This window comes from Electrona antarctica, assembly GCF_951216825.1.
Source record: "Electrona antarctica genome assembly, chromosome: 15".
NCBI classification, from domain to species: domain Eukaryota; kingdom Metazoa; phylum Chordata; class Actinopteri; order Myctophiformes; family Myctophidae; genus Electrona; species Electrona antarctica.
Genome location: NC_136796.1, coordinates 33,829,605 through 33,852,116, shown reverse-complemented (window position 1 = coordinate 33,852,116; position 22,512 = coordinate 33,829,605). Strand labels below are relative to the sequence as shown.

The following is a 22,512-nucleotide window of genomic DNA, read 5'->3' as shown; positions in this document are numbered from 1 at the left end:
CTATGACCAAATTCTCCAGATATTTTAATTTATTCACCACGAAAAGTGTTGTATTCGAGGTTAGTGACTAATAAATCATGGTTCCCCAGACAGAGGCAAGGATGGCTGCGCTAAGAGCAGCAGTGATGGACAGCTTGGTCGTGGGAGCTCCGCTGATGATTGTGTTGCATTTATCGGTGGAGCAACAGGTGACTGAGGTCTGGTAGGTGACTCCAAGCAGGGTGGAGTCGGTAGTGGTATTGCATGCGATGGCCGTCGTGCAGCCCAGGGTTCTGATACCAGCGAAGCTGCTGTTGAGACTGGGGAATGCTGGACACAAGAAACGCAGAGAGATATGAGTCAATGTGAATGTCAAACATGAACTCATGTGCTGTGTGTGCGACTGTGCGTGCATTACATCAGCAGGATTTTACTGTGCGTGTGAATGTGAGAAGAAGTGATGGTATTGGTACAGTAGTTCAAAGTGACTAGGCTATCTCTCAGGCATGAATGCCTATGAATGATGTTGGATCAGAGCATTGATGAGGATGGGAGGAGGACTTACTTGCTAAAGTAGTAAAACATTCCGTGCTATTCTGTGGACAGGTGGCGTCTGAAGGATTGATGCATGTGCCCAGAACATGCAAACTGCAACTGTCGCAGGTCAGACTGTCCGCTAAAATATGGAAATTTGGATGGAGTTAGTTTCACAACAGAATATCATGGACACATTGAATAGACCATGTCGGCTCTGCCATCATATATTCATATACACATTTTATGAAAAGCATTATTATCAGTTATCACTTGAAGTGGTATTTATTTAATTATTTCAAAAAAGAAAAAAATGAAAAATGAAATTCAACAGAATATAAACAGAATCCAAAAATGTCAAGTAACTACAAAGAAAAAGAGGCATTTCATTATTATCATTTAGTTTTTACTTTCAACATGGCACAAATGTTATGAAGGTCTTCAACCTATAGTAAGGGCATTTTATCCGGTATTTGACCAATCTGGGAACTAAATCGTTACCAAGAAATTTCTTCACCAATGTGTTTCTAAAGGTGTCTAATAACATATACTAAAAGTTTGAAATTCAACTCCCGTGGGAAATTGAGTTATTAGCATAATATGTGATATATACCCATAACATCCTATATAAGGCAAAAAAGTCCAAATTTCATCATTCTTTAAGTAGCATGTAACATATGAAACTAGGGGGTTTTCATGATCTGACAGGTAGTTCACTTCAGCTGGTGTCTCGGAGAATCAGGTTTCACGTTCTCTACTCTTTCATTAGAAAAGTCAAGTCAAGGACACAGAGCTATCAAGATATGATGCCACTCACCAGAGTGACAACTGTCATCAGCTTTCCCTGATAAACACCTACAATAAGAACTACTACTTGTTAAACCGGTGTTAGACCACCGCTTATCGACCAGAAGAAAAAGTCCTTTTCATTCAATAAGGAGATTGTAAATAGGCCTACAGATTATTAGCATGGATCACTGATGACTGATGAGGCTTACCCAACATAAAGGATGCGACCACTGCAATGATTCCATATAAGATCCTGGCCATCTTGGTGTATGTTCTTGAAGATCCACACAGCTGAATGTTCTCAAGGGAATCGATCCGTCAGGGGTAATAATGCTGAGGACAACTGCACAAGCTTTATGTGTTATATACAACCTGTGGGGAGGGTTTTGGTGAAGGGGGAACACAGGAAGGGGTTATACAGGTTTTTTATTGAATGGGGCCCATTCGATTGGAACAACCTCCCTCTATCTCTTAGATCCATATCATTTAGTAGCTTCAGGACCTCCTTACATTCACATCTAGACCCAACTTGTCTAACCTGACTGTAACCAATTATGACACTGAAATATTTGCACTGCGACCAATTATCTCCATTGTGTATTATGTGGTGGTTGGTGGTGTAGGTGGAAGAGGGTGAGCAAGCTATGTGTGTATATGTATTTGTATATCTGTTTGTATCTGTGTACTGCATGTTTTGTGTATTTGTGTACAGTATGCTTTTCTGTATTTTGTTTGTTTATGGGTCCCTCCTGAAAATGAGATGCTGCATCTCAGGGGGCTGTCCCTTCAATACAAATCTGAAATCTAAAAATCTGAATTCCTTCTGTGAGGTGAAATACTGACCTCATAGAATGGGGCATGGGGAGAGAGTATGTTTTGCACTCCGTCCGCGTGTCCGTGTGTGTGTTACCAGCTAATCTCCGGCACCGTTAACCCGGCCGATGCCAAACTTTGCACACACACTCCCTAGATGCCAACAATGAACCTCTGCCCCAAATTTCCCAGAACGGCCTGTTATTGCGCCACCAGGAGGTCAACTTTTGTAAAACACATTTTTTGTTATTACTCCTCCATATTTTGTCCAAAAATCCTGCAAATCTATACACCGTATCTCTATAGTCATGTGCTCAAGACGGATCAGTCCGATATTTCATATTCCATCCTGATTGGCTAACATTGGCTTTCAAAATTCGCAGGATTGGCCCGTTTTGAACAAAAACCCTCAAATCATGAACGCAGCGTGCAATTTACGTGAAATCTTTCACAGACATTCCAACTTCCTACTAGGCTGAAGAATATATCCCACCCTTTTCACATTGGCCTGTTATAGCGCCACCAACAGATGGATTTTTGCAAAACACATTTTTGGAACAAAATGCCTCAAATCATCCAATTGCCATCCAAGGCGTAAGAAGAAATGGCACCCTTTTCTTTTTACGTGTCTTCAATTACTAAGAAAGTCACACATGAGGATGACAATCATGGATAAATATGAGAGCTGTAAGTGAAGATGAGAGCTTGCGTGCTGGTTGAGCATGTTATGTATACGTCTGCAATGCAGACTTTGAATACGATCCATTTTTTTCATGTACATTTTCTAAACTTCCTTCCTTCATTCCTGCTTCTCTATATACACCCATTACACCATTATCTGTATATGTACAGTACTGGAATGTATAGGGGGAAACTGAAGACATGAACCCATACTTACAGGGGATTGCCGTCTCTCTTCTAAAGCCTCAGACTGAATCTTACACTGCAAAAGGCTATTCAAATAAAAGATCTGAACAGTGATATGAAGGACAGTAAATAAATGACACTTTACAATTCTTGAAATGTACTTTGGACAATTTATTAAGTGCATACAATTCTAATGATAACCAAATTAAAGCCATTGAACCATCACACAGTGCCTACACCTAAAGTATGTGTTCCCTTGTACCAAACTGGTCATGCAACTTCTGATCAAAGTCTATTTCAATCTGGCACAGGGGACTTCCTTGACAAACAAGATTATTTTGGCAAATGTCAGATACAGCAGATATACGAACACAATAAACACATATTGAATCACCCAATTTCTACATTTACATTCTAATAGCATGATAAATACAAACATTATCCCATAGCTTTTAATTAATGCACAGTGGATTTTTGTCTTGTTAAAAGAAGTAAGACAAAGTTGATGATATAATGTATAGATATTTTTGCTAGACATTGTGTTTTAAATGAAGCTGTAAGCATTACATTTAAAGGATAAGACAGTGCACTTAACTGTTAAGTGTAGACATTGACCCTCAACAGCAGTAGGGCTATGGCATATATGTAGATAATGGCCAACATGCGAATCATTTAAGCTGGCACTAACTCACCACTATAAATATGACTTACTTATTTATTATTTATCGTCTGAAATATATCACCTACTGGCACCCAAAGGGTTGGACATGAATGAACAATGTGTTGCTTAGGGGAAGTGTGTGTGTGTGTGTGTGTGTGTGTGTGTGTGTGTGTGTGTGTGTGTGTGTGTGTGTGTGTGTGCGTGCGTGCAAGCAACTTACAACTTACTTTACGTTCCAGAACAAATTTTAAGGGTATTTTCAAGGGCCGTCCACACCAAGCACTATACCATAACTATAACTATATTGCACGCACGCACGCACGCACGCACGCACGCACGTGCGTGCAATATAGTTATAGTTATGGTATAGTGCTTGGTGTGGACGGCCCTTGAAAATACCCTTAAAATTTGTTCTGGAACGTAAAGTAAGTTGTGCATCATGTTCCTGAACATTGAGACTGGTCATACAACCTTGCTAAGCACCATTACAGACGAGTCAAAAAGTTCATTTAGAGGGCAAATATTAAGCTTAAGACCAGGACATTTTAATGACTCATATAATAATTCTTCATGGAAAAAAAGGAACCTGTGACTTGAGTTGACAGAGATCAATACATGACTGTGCTTGAGTGATGTAATGTACATACAGTATACAATGAGGACATATTTGAAGTACATCTGTGTGTGTGTGTGTGTGTGTGTGTGTGTGTGTGTGTGTGTGTGTGTGTGTGTGTGTGTGTGTGTGTGTGTGTGTGTGTGTGTGTGTGTGTGTGTGTGTGTGTGTGTGTGTGTGTGTGTGTACATAGAAAACAATGAGGACAGCTGTGAAGTACATCTATCTATTTGTTTTCGTGTGTGTTCAAATATGTTTCCTCACACAAGGATCTTGGCCATGACAATGGTGGTGATTGTGGCCAGGGTCAGCGGAAGCACGGTGACCGTGGGCAGTCTGTTGGCTGCATTACACAGGTCAGTGGCACAGCATGTCTTGGTCATCGTGTAGACTTTAGAGGAGTTGCTGCCAGGCAAGGTCACGGTCTCCGTCTTGTTGCATTTATCCTCTGCTAAACACCCCTTCATCTTGATGCTCACAAGATCTCCAACTGTGGAGCGAGATGACAAGTAAATAAACATCCCCTTAAGGTGGTTGCACACTGGACGCGTTTTTCGGAAAACCGATGGAGAAACGCCGCTAAAAATCAAGAAAACGCGTCCTTAAGCCCCATTTAATACTATATGAAAATAGCAGTGGGCATGTGTATAATGACATGCCCAAAACAGGGAAGCCAGGTTGAAGGAGGTTAACACACACACAAATAATATAATACACAATATTAATAACAGTAAATATATAATTATTGAAAGTTGATCACTTGGTTGACTCTAGACACAGAAAGGCAGTGATAATATAGTTAAATGGGTGAACTAAAGTCTGTAAAGCTATTGCATTTTTTGTGAAGCTTTATATTAACCGCAATAGACTTTTACTGTAGCATTATGTGTACTGTAGGCTACATAAGTAGTCATGTCACTGAATTCTATGTCATACATGTACAGGGAAGCTTTGGTGCAATGAAAGTGGGATTTACCAGTTGTGCAACACAAACTTGATTTCCAGGGTGGGAGAGAGCCACAATGGAAACAAGCCCCCTGGGGCTTTTTGATTTATCCTTTTAGCATCTACTTGTACTACAGGTACTACTGTACCTGTTAACAACCCTGTCAATTCATCAACTATTACCGGCGAACGGTTCTCGAGTTACATGTATTACAGACATACGTACAGACCTACAGAGACATGCATTCATAGATAGATACATCTGACATTTAGGAAGAGATGTTAGTCAATCCACATGCCTCTGCTGTTGAAAAGAATATCTCATTAGAAATGATTATGAGTATAGTATTGATGTATTAGTCATTTACAGAATAAAACCTCGGAATAGGCTTTTTTCTCTCGTCCAGTATATGCTGGACATACACCGACAACCATTTTGTTCTGGAAACCTGTGAAACCCTATTATGCTTACCTGCACTACAGCATCAGCTGCCGTAAAATAGCCGACCTACAAGCTCATCACGTGTTGTGTTGTGAGCTTGTATAGGTTGTATAGGCCAGGGGTTCTCAACCCGTGGGTCGCGACCCCTCGGGGGGGTCGCCAAATTATATTAGGAGGTCCCCAAATTATTTTCGAAAAAAAAAGAAAAAAAAAGATTTTTTTTTAAATGTTATTTTCACGATTTTTCAAAAATAGCAGACCTACAAGCTCGTAGCGCGCCACTCGGTGGCGCGCTATGAGCTTGTAGATCTGCTATTTTTCAATAGCTAAATTATAACATAATGCTTAAAACACCAAAAGGGGTTCCCGCCCAAAATGGGTTAAGGTTATTGTAGCAGTCAATTTATATTGGGGGTCGGGAGGGGGCGGGGCGGGGGTCCCGAGACATTGCCAAAGCATTTCCGGGGGTCCCCGGCTAAAAACGTTGAGAACCCCTGGTATAGGCCATTATGCGAAGGGAGCATAAATTGGGCTTCACTGGAAAGCTATACTGCTTGATGATGGCTTTCAGGCCGAACAGATCATTTTCTCAGAGACTTACTTGCTGTTCCGACACCGCTGTAGCAGAGTTGACCAGCTTCGCATGTTTTCTTTGTGGTGAGGCAGAGGGCCCCAATACCAATCTCACAATTGTAGCACTCCAGAGCATGTACTGTGTGACACACAAAGACAAGGACAATATGTTGTTAAGAAGTTGAAGAACAATGAGCTTCAAGTAATTATGTTGACAAATCAACATGTTTTATGTCTGTGTGATGCAGTAAACATGCCATCATTTGTCACACAAATATTTGTGGTGATTGCTTGTTGCCAGAGTGACTTGTTTGGACAAAGGGTTGACCTAGCATAGCTGTTTACTCGGGTCCAGTGATGGGTTACGTAAAGTTCACCTGATCGAGTGTGGTGTGGAGTAATGACACATGCAGTGCAGAGAGTAGACTACTTTGTTTGTCTTTCAAACACAGGAATTGTATTAAACAAAGCTCAAAGCTATTTACCAAACGAGACAATAACAGGACTACACCCCGGTCAGCCATGTCACTTCCCAGGCTTGTGGGGTACTTGCTAAAGTGGGATTTTAACGACATTCGACAAACTGGTTGAATCCCCCCCACAAGAGCAAAGTGATGCTAAAACCTAAAGTTATAACTAGTTGTGCGTGCGTGTCGCGCACTGATCTACAGATCGACTACAAGCTCAACAAGCTTGAGCTTGTAGAACTGCTATTTTCGTGTTTCGTAACATAAAAAAGCACAAAGAAGTAACCAATCAGTCTCCCACCAAACGTTCTTCATTTACTTTGTGAACCAGTAACTAACCAGTAGCCATTTACCTTAATTTAATCGTTATGCCAATTAATCCTCCCCACACTTTTCTGTTGCAGGCTTGCCACTGCTGTTGTACCCTAATGGCACACCTGCCAGTGAGGAGCCCCTAGCGGGAGGATGTAGGGCCTGAGCCCTCCGTCATCATCCTCCACACCTGGCAGACGGGTAGGAGCCTGTAGGAGTCACTAGTGCAGCAATCTGAGAACCCATCATCAAATAATAAAGGAAAAACAGGGCACTCTTTTCCTTATTGACGAAGTCAACAGTCTGTCTCGAGAGACTACGTAGTGCAGAGACAAAGCACACTTTCCCTGCCTGGCTTCCTTCCCCAGAACACAGCCAATTAATATAGACGCTTGGCCAAGCTCAGCTTTTCCAAGCTTAACCAGCTAAGTGGCCTTGTGGTAGAGTGTCTGCCCTGAGACTGGGAGGTCGGGGTTCAATCCCAGCCGGGTCATACCAAAGACTCTAAAAATGGGACCCAGTGCCTCCCTGCTTGACACTCAGCATCAAGGGTTGGATTGGGGGTAAGTCCCTGTGACATACTAGCGTCATGTCCAGGGGGTGTACTTGTACATCAAGCTGCCTTACGCTACAGAAACAGGAGATAGGCTCCTGCCCTATGGGCCTCATGGCTTGGCAAGGCTACTTACTTACTTGGCCAAACTGGATGCACTGTGATGGATTCAATAATTCAAAATATTAGACTGCACAGTGCTGGACAGGTACCTTACCCCTGCCCCCATGAGTGCCTCATTTACAACAATGCAATACATTTCATTTTACTGTCATCTCTATGTAACCAGAGTTGCCACGCAGTGATATTATCTGGTTACCGCCTCGCAGTGGTGGTCTATGGTGGTGCCTGCTGGTCAATCATAATTAGCCATACCCGGGCCTAATGCATACCATGCTTTATTGTCTATTTTACGCTCAATGGGTCATAAACTAGTTAGGAAAATGTTTATGGAGACAATACAAAGTGAGATTAAGGGTCATTTTTTGTATCTGTGTCTTTTTCTACTCAACTTCAATTATAAAGTATGAAACATGTAAAATTGTTAAATACAAATAATCTTACAGTAAGGTCTGTAGTAACATGCAGTAACAAATGTGCCTTTATTTGTTTTTGTGCCAAATGTGCCCCTTTCCCCATCTTTTTGAAAAGCATGATATATGACATTGGAACCCAATTCCAAATAACGTTACGTACATAATACTGTACGTACACCACAAGCGTTTTAATTTCAAGGAGCCCCATAACTTTGAGAGTTAATTCAGACTTGTAAGGATCCATTTGTAACAACCTCACGTAACCCTTAGAGTTCAGACCCGACTTTACCCCACTATGAGAATCCCTGACGTGCACCATCATGTGATTCACGAGTTTCCACACCTGCCTTGCAGCACCAGTTTCGGTCACACCCAGGCTCAAGCTAATTGTCTCCAAGGATTACAGTCTCAGGTTACAAGACAGTGGCACTCCCTAGCGTGCACGGATAGACACAAGCACCGCACACGTCGTTTGCTTAGTTTCTATTTTCTATATCTTTTGAAAATGTTTAACTACAATGACATGCCCAAAATAGGGATAGCAGGATTAATGTGGAAATAGAGAAGTGCCAATATTAATACACTGCTAATCATAAGCACTAAAGTAACTTCATATACAGCTGCACTGTGTTCAATACTGTACTGTGCTGTATTGTAGTGTACATACTGTAGTACTATATAGTACTACAGTACTATATGTACTGCAGCACTGTATATACAGTACTGTACACATTGTAGTGAAAGCAGCATAATGTGTAGTCCACAGTGTAGACAATTACAAACATTGTATGACGTTATGGGTCACATGATATATGTTTCTGCAACAACCGGTTTGTCATGCTATTCTTTCACCAACAAGCGTGCGCATACGTGCGTGCAAACACATAAAACACATAAAAAAGAAATGGGAGTTTCCCCGGACACTCAGCCGCATTCCTAGGATGAAAGCTCATTCACGCAGCTAACTGTGTTAAGTGTTAAGTGACTCGATCTGAGGCAGATAAGGTGGGTCGATTGGGAAACTGTCAAAAGAGCACAACATGATGTTTATGTACAGTACCGTACAGTATCATTGGTTTTAGTTGTCTGCCTTCAGTGCCTTGATTGTGAGACATGGCCTCTGGCTACCATGTACTACTACCTCTGGGAGCAGACTGACATTGACATCTCCATGACATAGCATAACATGTCTGCAGACTGCAGCAACTTCACTTTGTGTGTGATGATTATTATTTACTGAAAGGCACAATTTGTAAGGTTTGCGTGTCCCATGCAGAACATCCGACCATAGCTTATTACTGGCCCAAGAACCAGACTAGATAACTGTGTGTATTCCCGATGTTGAGCTATGTCGTGCCACAGTCATTATTTGAGCAGTTACAACGAGGTTAGAGGTTTAACGTGTGGACTCGTTGAGAAATGCCACACACACACAGTCATGTGAAGCACAACATACATCCTCCTCCCTAGTTTGTTTTTCCACCTCAGTGCTTTGATCTCCAGTGAACACATACACCAGCATGCAAAGCATGCAAAGCATGCAAACAAGCACACCAGAACAGTGTATGTCATACACTGTTCTGGTGTGCTTGTTTGCATGCTTTTGAATATTGTGAAAATTAGTTGGCTTGCAAATAACAAACAGCTCACGTCAAATTCAAAATAAAATGGTAAATGGTGCATTTATATAGCGCCTTTATCCAAGGCGCTTTACATATAGACGACCTGCTCTACCTCCTGAGCCACAGTCGCACAGTAAAAGAGGCAGCTGTTTTTCCTTTGTTTTGCCAATGGGTTCCCAGATTGGTGTGTGGAAAATGGTACAGTTATATAGTGCTTTACAGGGTGTGCATTACATTCACCCACACACAGACGGCTGACGCAAACAAGCAAGGCACCAACCTGCTCATCGGGAGAAATTAGGGGTTCTTGCTCAAGGACACTTCGACAATCGACACTACTCAAGGGGAGCCTGCATGGGATCGAGCTGGGGACCTTCTGGTTGCCAAGCGGCCGCTCTACCCCCTTAGCCACTGCTGCCCCTGTGTATTGACTTCCAGTGAACACATGTAGGGTGTAAGCAAATGGTAAATGGTTCATTTATATAGCGCCTTTATCCAAGGCGCTTTACATAGATTGTGAATTACATTCACCCTTTCACACACACACATTCATACACCGATGGCGAAGGAAACTTTTGTAAAATTAAATGGGTTCAGATCTGAGCCAAGTCTCCTGAGGAGGCGTGTCTGAAGCCTGTCCTAGATGAGGTATCCAGACATAAAAACATACTTTCCACTCGGCCATGGGTGTTGAGCCAACATGCATGCATGCAAGAGAGACAGACTGTAATTTCCTGAATCAAACCTATGACATTTCAGCTACCAGATCACCCGTGTTGGCAAAACAAAAAAATAGTCTAAAAACTGGGGTGAAAATAGTCTAAAAATTAAAGTTTTTTAGCAGTCTAGGCTAAAAAAAATCGGCTAAAAAAAATGTCGTTTCAACGTCTATATATAGATGTTGAAACAACGTTGTTTCAACGTCTAATCTAAGCCTAGACTGCTAAAAAAAACTTTCATTTTTAGACTATTTTCACCCCAGTTTTTAGACGGTCATTTAGACGTCTAAAAGCCTTAGATTGCTCAGTGGGACACCTTAAATCCTGGTCTGGTTTCTACTCTAACTTTGTCCAGTGTTCCTTCTCCGTGACAAGAAACACCCATAATGCATCAGGATGTAACATCGTCACTTTAAATAAAGTAGAAGGAAACAAATGGGCGTGTTCTCCCAAAAGTCCACGTACACGTTCTACACACATTACACGTCAGTCACACCTTTCACTGATAGCATCTCAGCTGGAATTCAGATTCCTTGACTTTAGTTTCATGGGTAAAAAATTAAATGTTTGTTGACAGGTGAGTTTGATGTATCCACACGTAGGCTATCCCGTTAAGAAATGGTAAAGTACATAAATATTCATTCATTAATTTAACTACTTACAACCAAGGAAGGAATTATTGCGCAGGTCGCATTTACTATGAAATCGTACATTTCCCGTCAGTCACTCAATATCGGATGTAGGCCAATGTATTCCCGCATGACCTTGAACGTGCGCCAATATCAGGTCAGGTCGGGAGCTTCGTAGGCTTTGTCCTCACCTGTTTTTCTGTCGTAGAAAAGCGGAGCAGCATTGACTGACCAGCTGACAGGCTGTCACAGGCATCTAAACATGTATTCACTCCTAAAATGTTAACATAAAACTGTATATGTACAGTTTCATGTCTTATGGCAGTCCTTTATGCCATAAGGCTTATGGTGCTGAACGAAGAGACCAACATTGTACAACACAGCCACCATTAGTCCATCGATCACCCAGTAAACAGATGCAGGGTCATGAAACTACAATGCCCCAAACTGATGAAGATGCCTCACAACTGTGGTGGCCATCAATCACTCTCCTCTATTTTGTAAAAAAATAAATAATAATATAATAAAAAAGTAATAATTTATTTAAAAAACAAAATAGCCATCTACAAGCACACAACTCACCTTATTGTGAAGATACCCAATTTTCACATTGTGAGCTTGTAAATCAGCTACTTATATATGACAACATGATAGGCCATAGGGCTAAGTGGTTAATGGGGAGCTGGAGTTCTAACCAGATGAGGAATTTCTCGTGTCTGGCACATGATGAGCCATGGCATTCAGCTCTTAATAGAATTCTAAAAATTCTGTACAACACCATCACTGATAGCGTCAGGAATACATATTCCTTGACTTTCACTGCAAAATTAGGGAATTTACAAGCCGCCATCTTCAAGAACAAGTCATCTCCAACTGGAAAAACTGCATTAAAAAAAGGCTAATTTAAATATTAAAAAATAACATTTTTGGCTTGAATTAAGATGACTTGATTGATAGATATCAGAAAGGGCCTGTTCAAACACACAATGCAATACTTTGTTTTCAATAGTGTTCCACACAAACGTCAGCAGCATTAAGTTTAAAGTTATATACAAAAAAACCTGTACCAATTCTATTTTCCATGCTCTATTTCCCATTCCAAGTGCGTTTGTCTTATATCTATTGCCAGCGCTGCAATTTTTGGATAATATATTTTTGAGTGGGCTCTTGTTGAGCTGGTCATTTTGAAAGTAGCTCTCAAGTAAAGAATGTATGGGGTGCCACAGGTCTGTATAGGGCATGCCAATAGTTTGAACCATTTGCCCCTTTAATCTTCTGCCCCCTGCTGTCTGCCCAATGACATTGCAGATTATGGTCTGTTCATTTTAAGAAGATGTGACTTATATTCATTGGAATGCGTTCTGAGGGCAGCATTTCATTTCATTGGTTCTCTATGCCTGTCCAATCAGTGAGAGCAGTCACTTTGACTGGCAGTCGTGCCTTGTGAGACTTCTGCCGTCGTTTGAAACTATGCATAATGTTGCAAAATACATCTCCAAATTATTTTACACCACCAGAACACTTGGAAAACATTAGCTCTAGTCCATCGCTCTAATGCCGTTACAGGGCAGAATCATAGAAGCATTAGAGCTATGGACCAGAGAGGAAAACATTAACTATTAAGAACAGAATGCCAAAACAGAAACAACAGAAACCCTTCAGCCCTGATGCTCCCATGAGAGAAGAGAACAATGACAACTGTATGATTATAATAGGACATTGTAATTGGATAGCACAGCTCTGATGTAATGCAAGTACTCTCTCTAGGGATTAAAATGGGACTGATTCTTTCTCTCTCTCTCTCTCGCTCTCTCTCTCTCTCTCTCTCTCTACTGAAACAGTACCCATGTCATCTATCCACCTGGGGGCAACATTGTCCAAGAACTCACAGCTAAAGTAGAGCTCAGGTTAAAGAAAGTCAGCTTGCTATTATTTCATAATCTGTAACCTGAAGAGACAAGTCATGGTACAGCATGTGGCCTTGTTATTATCTACGCCAGGCTGTAAATTATGTTTGTGTGTGTGTGTGTGTGTGTGTGTGTGTGTGTGTGTGTGTGTGTGTGTGTGTGCGTCTAATCTCAGAAACCACTGGACCATTCAGCCACAAACTTTTCAAGCACACTGCAGTAGGTCAAGGAAGGCACTCCATCTCCAGCCCACATTCTTCTAAATCGGCCTCATGGCGACACTATTCCAGACTGCTTTACGTTTTGGGCTACAACCTTTATTTGGTCGTACAATCAAAATGTATCTATCTCTGGATTCCTTGAATAGTGATGCTATGCCCTATATTAGGCCACGCCTATTTCCACCAATAGATGTTCCAGTATATTGTAAATGTTCTATTTTTAAAAACACGCTTTTTGCTACTACAAAACTCACAAATCACCACACATTAGCTCATACATATAACATTTAAATACCATCAACATTCCATACTGACTGGCTCCTGGGTTTGTGAAATGAAATGAAATGATTACTATATTTACCCAGGGTATCTGGGCTAAGCTCAAGAACTTGTTTCCAGCCAGGCCCTGCTCATAGAACATTTCATCGTAGTGGTTCAATGCCTTGTTCAAGGGCACTTCAGCGGTGGTAATTTTAACGTGTCGGACCGCTGATTCGAACTGGCGACCTTCCGGTATCAAGACCGCTCCGCAATCCGTTCGGCCACCGCTGCCGCTAATAGGGGGCTTTTACAAAAAACACATTTGAATCAAGTACTGTATAGAGGCCTCTACACAATGCAATGCCAGAGTACTGTATAGGGGCCTCTACACAATGCAATGCCAGAGTACTGTATAGGGGCCTCTACACAATGCAATGCCAGAGCCTATTTCACTTACACCCTGATCTTGCGTTACCAGACTATTGCCTCTCGCAATTTCCAAATGCTTTCATCATACATCATACAGTTTGGAGCAAGTACATGGTCACTTGTGACCATTAATAGGGTGGCACCCCAACTGCAGAAAGTTGAACCGTATGTCATGGAAAAGCAATTTCCCCCTGCAGCTTCCATGGCCAAAGGAATCCTTGGGTCCAGTCAGCTGGAACCCACAACTTACACTGTCCTTGGTAGGGAGGGAGTACCTGGTCTGGTATAGCTTCCTGGCTGGATCGCCCCTTTCTAGTTAAGCTTTTGTGGTTTAACGATAGAGCATATACACTATATATTTGAAGCAACCACTTCAAATATATAAGCACGATTTAAAAAAGCAAAGTGTACGTAAGGAATACAAGCCAAATGTGTCTTTTTTGTTTATCATTGATATTTAAGAAGCACAGCACTGTAGAGAAACAGTTTTCCCATTGCTTTTGTTCTTGTTTTTCTCTGTTTTTTCCTTTTATTATTTGAATTATTAAAAAGGTGGGCATAATAAGCTTCGGCTTCAGCCCAAACCTTTTCAGTCAAACTGTAACTTTGTAACCCTCATTCTGAATGTTCAACTGTATTGTTTAAAAATGACATTTTAAAATGAGATAAATAAACCAACCCAACATGGTAGACTGGACAGTGGACACACCATACATACGGCTGTCAGGTTGTTTAGAGATCGTGTGACTGACTGTACACAGTGAAGAGATTATAAAGAAACGTGGAGGATGAGGACCAGTTTTACCAGCCAGCAGTCAGATTTGTACCCACATCACAAGAGTGCAGAACATATCATTTACCAAGTGGTACCAGGACGTTCCACCCATCTTATTAATCACCTGGAACAAAAAGTCTTAAGTGTCAGCCTCAGCGACGCCCATTGCAAACTGCATCTATCCCAACAACACACATCCAATTCAACACAGTCACGTACAAAGAGCAAATAGAGGCATTAGAGCACTTGTTAATTAAATAACGCAGGCCTATAATAACATCAGTCGAAGTTAAATATTATCAGGGCGAGGATTTGGTGTTTTTGGTCCACATCCAAATAAGTATCAAAATGATGTGTTCAATAAACACTCCCTCGTCCTGATAATATTTAACTTTGACTGATGTTATTATGGGCCTGCGTTATTTAATTAACAAGTGCTCTAATGCCTCTATTTGCTCTTTGAACGTGTGGGTGCAGTACTTAGTTTAGACTAGTCATTGGTTAGACCAGTCATTAGTCCTATACAACCTATCTCAAACCCTCACCCTAACCCTAACCTCCCACGGGGCAGCACACCTACACCTAACCTTAACCCTCTCCCAACCCTTAACGCACCCCTCACCAACCTTAATCCGGTCGTTTTAACGCACCCCTCACCAACCTTAATCCGGTCGTTTTAACGCACCCCTCACCAACCTTAATCCGGTCGTTTTAATGCACCACTCACCAACCTTAATCCGGTCGTTTTAACGCACCCCTCACCAACCTTAATCCGGTCGTTTTAACGCACCCCTCACCAACCTTAATCCGGTCGTTTTAACACACCCCTCACCAACCTTAATCCGGTCGTTTTAACACACCCCTCACCAACCTTAATCCGGTCGTTTTAACGCACCCCTCACCAACCTTATGTCTAACCACAGACAAACCAATGACTAGTCTAAACTGGGGTAAGATCAATTACTCCAGGAACAACAATGTATGACTCTCAACAGCCACCTTTTTATTTGGAATCCAATAACTCCTTATAGGGGTTTACTTTATATATCCTTACTTTGCAAACTGGACATAAACTGTACAAAGTACAGTACTTGTAAACTGGACAAAGACAAACGGTCATAATGTGGTATGAAACATCAACGGGAAGTCCTCAGAATGGACCAGGACCGCATTCCTAAAGTACCCTTCAGATGGACCCCACCTGCAACGAGGAAACAAGGGAGTCCAAACACAACCTGACAGAGAACCGTCTGACCTCAGATGACAAACCAAATGTGGGGCAAGGCACAAAGTGCTACACAGTAGGGGTGTAACGATACATTGTAACAGCGATACGAAACGTATCACAATACTACGGGTAAAATGTATTAATATGGATATAAATAAGTAGCCTAAACACAATGATTCTCTAGCAAATACATGGACATTATATTTGAACACATACAGTATGGACAAACCCATACCTTGACATGAACACAGAGAATACACACGACACATTTATCGATAGACCAAGTGTAGCGATATGTAATGGAAAGTAGGCTACTTAGTATTGATACAATCGATTATTTGCATTGCAAAACGATTCGGTACCGAGAGCAGTCTCAAATTGTATAGGAACAAAACCTCAAACTATCATCACCTGTATGTGCAACTCACTCTTCACTCACGAATAAGAATAACTATCCAATAAATCTAATTTGGAGGCAAAAGCGACATCCAGAATGCGACAGACTTAGCCCTGAAACATGACTGCCATGATAATCATCATGACAGTCATGACGCAACTGCAGCCTGTTTTACGCGATCGCTACATTTACAGTCCAAACGTGTATATAAACATTCCGTTTTCAAATATAAAGTACTCACAATTTGTCACACGGGTGTTAGAGATTTGTTGGTACAGCGATTATTATGCATCCCGCGTTGTTTAATAAAAAGCATTGTTATCCGAGCTGTTTTTTTGCCATTGGCTTTCAACTACGCGCCCCTATCGGTCGGGAGGAGTGTGGCAGTCTGAAACACTGGGTGTGTTCGATATATGCACACTGACAGCACTGCCAATACAGACTAATAGGCGAGTGCGCTCCCGGTGTGCAACTTTGTATTTCCCAAACGAACCCCGTTTGAGAAAAGTAGCCGGGGAGCTCGGATAAAAATGCTTTTTATTAAACAACGCGGGATGCAGCAATGCTAATCGCTGTACCAGCAAATTTCTAACACCCGTGGGACAAATTGTGAGTACTTTATATTTGAAAACGGAATGTTTATATACACGTTTGGACTGTAAATGTAGCGATCGCGTAAAACAGGCTGCAGTTGCGTCATGACTGTCATGATGATTATCATGGCAGTCATGTTTCAGGGCTAGGACAGACTATAATAGTGCAACTTCCCAGAATAAGGTGTGGTTCGAAACAAGAGAGGGGGTTCAACAACTACAATGCCCTAAACAGTATACAAGGATGAATACACCTCACAATGGCGACCAGTCACTTCTCCATTGTTGAGGGACTCCCTCTTTTTTATTGGTGTGTCGCCTAGCTCTGCTGTACGAAAAAGAAAGGATATTCTCCCCGACAGTTGACAGGGAGCTATTGAGTTTGGATGAGTTTGCCTCAGCTGTAAGCAGTTGAGGAATTTCTCATCCAATGTCTGCCTGGCAGGATGAGACATTCATCTCTTAATAACAGCTCTGGCTCTATAAGCCCCTCATGAAAAGACACCTTACCCAACCCAACCTATAATAATGTGTTTATAGTAATCACAGCACACAGACCATGAGCACACACACACACACACACACACACACACACACACACACACACACACACACACACACACACACACACACACACACACACACACACACACACACAAGAACCTGCTTATCTAATGTCTGGAACAGTAGGCTATAGTGGCACCTTGCAATGCAGCTAACTGGAAAACAGATCAGCCCAGGGTCCCAAATAGGCTAAAATATAGCCTGATCAAGGCTCTTTATGGTTCTAGGTAAATGCACGCAACTACGCTGGAACTCCACAAGGAAAGCAGATAATCTAGCTCGAAACCAACTGTTTTCTATAGTTTTAGTTTTCACACATTGTAGGCTACTTTAAAACTTTAAAAATACACATTGTAAATGCTAAAACTGGGTTAAAAATCACCTCAAGCCCACGACTGAGATTCTGAGAATGAGATTGATCGATTCTGTTAGGCTAATTAAAGATTATACAAAAGATGTGTCTTGGTCTTTCTTGAAGCTAGCAACCAACATAGAAGCCTAATGCATTAATTATGTTCTTACCAATTGCAAAGCAGAATCCAACTGCAAAAACGCCGAGAATAATTCTGTTCATTTTGAAGAATTTGACGGGGGTTTGCTTTGCAGAAGTCGTGAAGTATTGGTGTGTACGCCTGGTCCGTTATAGTTAGACTGATGACACTGTGCAAACTTTTCCACCGTCCCACTATTTATAATCTCACACGATCCCTCATCCCTCTCTGCCAAGACGTCACCGTTATCCAATGCAAATTCAGGGAGAAATTCGGCAAATAGTCCACACCCTTATTTGCTGGGGGATATTTGTTCGGCAGGTGCGTGTGATTATGCCCCATGGATGCATGGATTATGCGGGCGCTATGATCTAAGGGAATATCTGCTTCTTCAGATAAATTTATTGTATAATGTAGCCTACCTATAGCCTATAGGCCTACTACAGTTCTGTATTTTATGTAGGCTATAGAATAGAATAGAATAGAATATAGAATACCATATTGGCAGTTTGGCTAATTAGTTTCCATTTGTATGCTGCACTTTCAGATAAATTGATAAATTAACACTGAGGATTTTACTTCAAATAAAATGCATTAGATCCCAGGATATTTTTTGGTTAAAACAAAAAAGGTTTGTGTCGCTAAAAATGTAAAGCTCTAAATAGGCATATATTTTGTTTGACTATGGCAAGCAATAATGGCCTAATGATATCATAGAGATACATGTTAATATATTCAGTGATTTAAATTCAAATATCACTTCTTTTTTTGTTTTGTTGTGATAATCCTTCCTACTATAATGTGTGCTGACCATATAAGGAGTTACATTGCTGGTAGCAAATGTAGGTCCTATCTGCCCCCATTGTTAAAATAAAGAGTCCAGAGTTCTCATGGTTCTACTGTTCTGGTCATCCAGGGGTCTCCCTGGTTCTGTATGAGATTGGATGATAATGATATTATCATGAACCTGTTATTGAACAAACACTGGAATATAGAGCTATTTCACACTTAATTTAACAAAACAATATCACTTACACCACTTTTAATGACAGGCATGCAAGTTTCTGAGTTGCGGGGAGACATTTCTGCTGTGTCATTGTGTATGAAGGTACACATCATGCCATCATGTGACAAACAGACAACCGTTATGACACAAACCCTCATTTAGAACAGTGGCTTCCAATCTGGAGTTCAGGCCGGTGTGTTTGTTGGAGTCAAAAATAAGATTTGAAACATTGTTACATTGTTAAACTCCCATACTATAGTTTCCAGACATTTTATAAATAATGTATAATCTTGAAGATGCCTTTATTCTATCATTATATACTGAATCTTGTCCTCAAAGTCAGCAGTGGGGGAAAGTAACTATAGTACATTTACTCAAGTAGGCCTACAGTGCAATTTTTTAGGTATTTTACTTTGCTTGAGCACTTATTTTTGATTATAATACACTACACTATACACGAGACAGATATAGTTATTTTTTACTCCACTACAATTGTTTGACAGCCTTATTTACAGGTTAGCAGATTTATATTACTAATACAAAACATACAATAACTGATAAATTACGATGTGTGTACATGATATATATAATATATAACGTAATTAGAATCAGCCCCATCTTTACCAGTGGCAACATTAAGAAGAGATGCACATCAGCCCATTGCATCTTTCAAAATGATCATACCTAAATATAATTCAGAGCCATGGCTCAGTGAACACACGCGACACCAGAAGAGCCAAATGCAAATGGAATAAAAATAATCTGCATGCAAGCTAGAAGGTCCTGGGTTCGATTCCCGCTGGGGACACTGTGGGCGCTGGGGGCGTGTTCCCTTCTCTGCGTCATCAGTGCCCATAGTGGCAGGGTTGGCGAAAGGACCTTTCTGTGTGGAGTTTGCATGTTCTCCCCGTGTCCCCTAGGGTAGGGTACCCACTACCCTCACAAAAACATGCAGTATTCCTGGTCTCTAAACTACCTCCCCCTGGCCAGCTGGGGCGCCTGATGGAGGGGAAATGAACTGGTCGGAATAACGTGTTCCTTCCACGCGCTACGTCCGGCAAGGGAACCTCTCCTCTGTCAGGTGAAAAGAAGCAGCTTGGACTCCTCATGCATAGAAGGTAGCATGAGGTCAGTCCGCTGCCCTCCCCAGGTTGGCAGAGGAAGTGTAGCGCCCAGGATTACATTAGATCATTGACACTGGGTGAAAAAATGGGTTACAAAATCGTGGGATAAAATTAAAAATAATAATAATAATAATAATCTGCATGCTTCCCTCATTTGCTTGTCCAGTTCTTAAACCCTCTATACTTAGCAAACTGGGCACAAGTTACCTCTATACTTGGTGCGCTCTTTTTCCCTCAACACCAAATGTCTGTTTTAACAAATGTTTCCCCCAGAAATTAGGGACGGTGGGATTCAAGTTGTTAAAGCAGCAGACAAATTCAATTAGGCCTACTACTTATCACAAATAACAGTAACACCCCATGTTTAACTACATGCACACCAGTGTTCCTATTCTGGGGGCGAACATTACCAGCTCTACAAGCTCACAAAGCATCGCAATGTTACGGGTTGTGAGCTTGTAGATCAGCTATTTTCTGTATTCTCTATTAGTGTAGAACAAACGCAGGAGGGGCCTAGTATAGACTCCTGACGGACTCCGATGATATATAGGCATTAAGTGATTAAAGTGATTAATTCAGCTGTTTCAATTATTCCATCCATAGAACCATCCCCTGGTGGGGAACCATCTACTTTTCAATCTCCCATTTGCATTTTCAATCTCACCTAACATTCCAAATTTACTCTGCCAATTAGAACATTTCTCTTAAGATGTCTTGGAAACAGTTATAGTCCCACTATCCTCTCCATTACAAATAATTTAATAGCCTATCTTGTCCACATGCCTCGTCCACTAGTCCAAGCCCTTTTAAAGAAACCTGGTCTTCAAATCTTCCCATCAAATACAGATGGAGATCTCCTCATAGCTCCAACAAGTAACTGCTGTACCTTTTTGAAAGAACCTTTTCCGCTATCGTTGGTAATGTGACGTCTCAAGGCTCCGCATCAGCCCATCTCATGTGTGGTGTTCCACAATGATTATCCATGGCCCTTTATTGTTTCCTAATGATATGTGCCCCATAGGTTATTGATTCAAATTGAATTGTGTAGTTTCAAATACAAACTGTCAGGATAGCACACATTCTGAGTAGGTTACTGTTTGACAAGTGCTGTCATGTTAACAAAATAGATTGTGATTCAGTTGACTTGGTCGGTTTGAATTGGTTTGAGTATATATATGTATAATATGTACGTCTCTGAATGAAATCCGTGTTCTACATAAGACCTGGGTGTCTCATATTCACACATTTGTTGATAAACAAATGTCTCAGAAGAATCCTGAATATACACTGGCCAGAAAAGATCAGCACAAATGATCTATAGACTATAGATCAGGGGTGCCCACAGTTTCTTTACTTGAGAGCTACTTGCTAAATGACCAGCAGAACAAGATCTACCCACCAAAAAGTGTGTGTGTGTGTGCGTGCGTGCGTGCGTGCGTGCGTGCGTGCGTGCGTGCGTGCGTGCGTGCGTGCGTCTACCTTAGACAGGCCCGAGTGCATGTCAAATATGAACACAAAAATTGGTGTCCCCAAGTTTTTATGCTTAGGGTTAGGTTTAACATTAGACATCTATCCATTAGGGCTTAGGTTAGATCAGTTATAGTGTGTGTGCGTGAGTGTGTGCATGCATGCATTAATTGCATTATGCACCCTCTTTGAATATGCCACTCACTTTGAATAAAGATTTGAATAACGTATACGTTTGCAAGACTGGAATGCTGTGTTATTCTGAATGGTGCAGACAAACAACACCCATGTATTGAAATATTAATATTTGCATAGTTGGACTTCATGTGTCCTTCATTTCCTTCAATGCCGGTTTCTTGTTCTTCCATTTTGGATGACTGGCTTCCATTAACCACTTAAACCATGCATAATAGTGAAAATAGGTAGATGAATGTTGTTTTTTGCCGAATGTTCCCCTATTTTTAAAACATGCTGACAATAAAGATGCAAGGCTGCTGCAGTTAAACTAACAATCCAGATGTTGTGGTGGTGGTCAGGTGTACACTTTCAATTTCAGCACATGGCATTCGTAATTTTCGTCGAAAACAAAGTATTGCATTGTGGGTTTGAGGCAGGCCCCTTTTCATGTAAATCAATCAAGTCACCTTAATTCAAGTGGCATATGCCAAAAAAAGGGTTTAAAAAAAAAAGAGTCATTTAAATTATTTATATTTTAGGCCAGGGGAATGTCATGTGGTCTACCTGCACAGCCTTTGTGATCTGATGGTAGATCACGATCTACCTTTTGGGCACCCCTGCTATAGATAGATAAGAGAAATAACTCCCAACAGCAGACGAAATTGGACAAAGAAGATGGAGATGGATCGGGCGCACACTACACAAACCAGTGTCATATACCACCAGACAGGCTCTGACTTGGAACCCTTAAGGGAAAAGAAACAGAGGCCGGCCCCAAAACACCTGGCGGTGGGATCTCCAGGCACCAAGAGACTGGG

At 41.3% G+C, this 22,512-nt stretch overlaps 1 protein-coding gene across 1 annotated transcript; it reads right to left on the bottom strand.

Moving 5' to 3' along the window:
• Positions 1 to 3,129: 3,129 nt before the first annotated feature.
• On the bottom strand, positions 3,130 to 18,155 carry LOC306938813 (sperm acrosome membrane-associated protein 4-like). The gene is made up of 3 exons (XM_079523131.1): positions 17,952 to 18,155; positions 6,245 to 6,355; positions 3,130 to 4,746 (listed from the first exon to the last, which is right to left on the bottom strand). The coding sequence occupies exons 1-3, from the start codon at positions 18,001 to 18,003 to the stop codon at positions 4,517 to 4,519; spliced, it is 393 nt and encodes a 130-aa protein (XP_079379257.1). The 5' UTR covers positions 18,004 to 18,155; the 3' UTR covers positions 3,130 to 4,516.
• Positions 18,156 to 22,512: the final 4,357 nt, after the last annotated feature.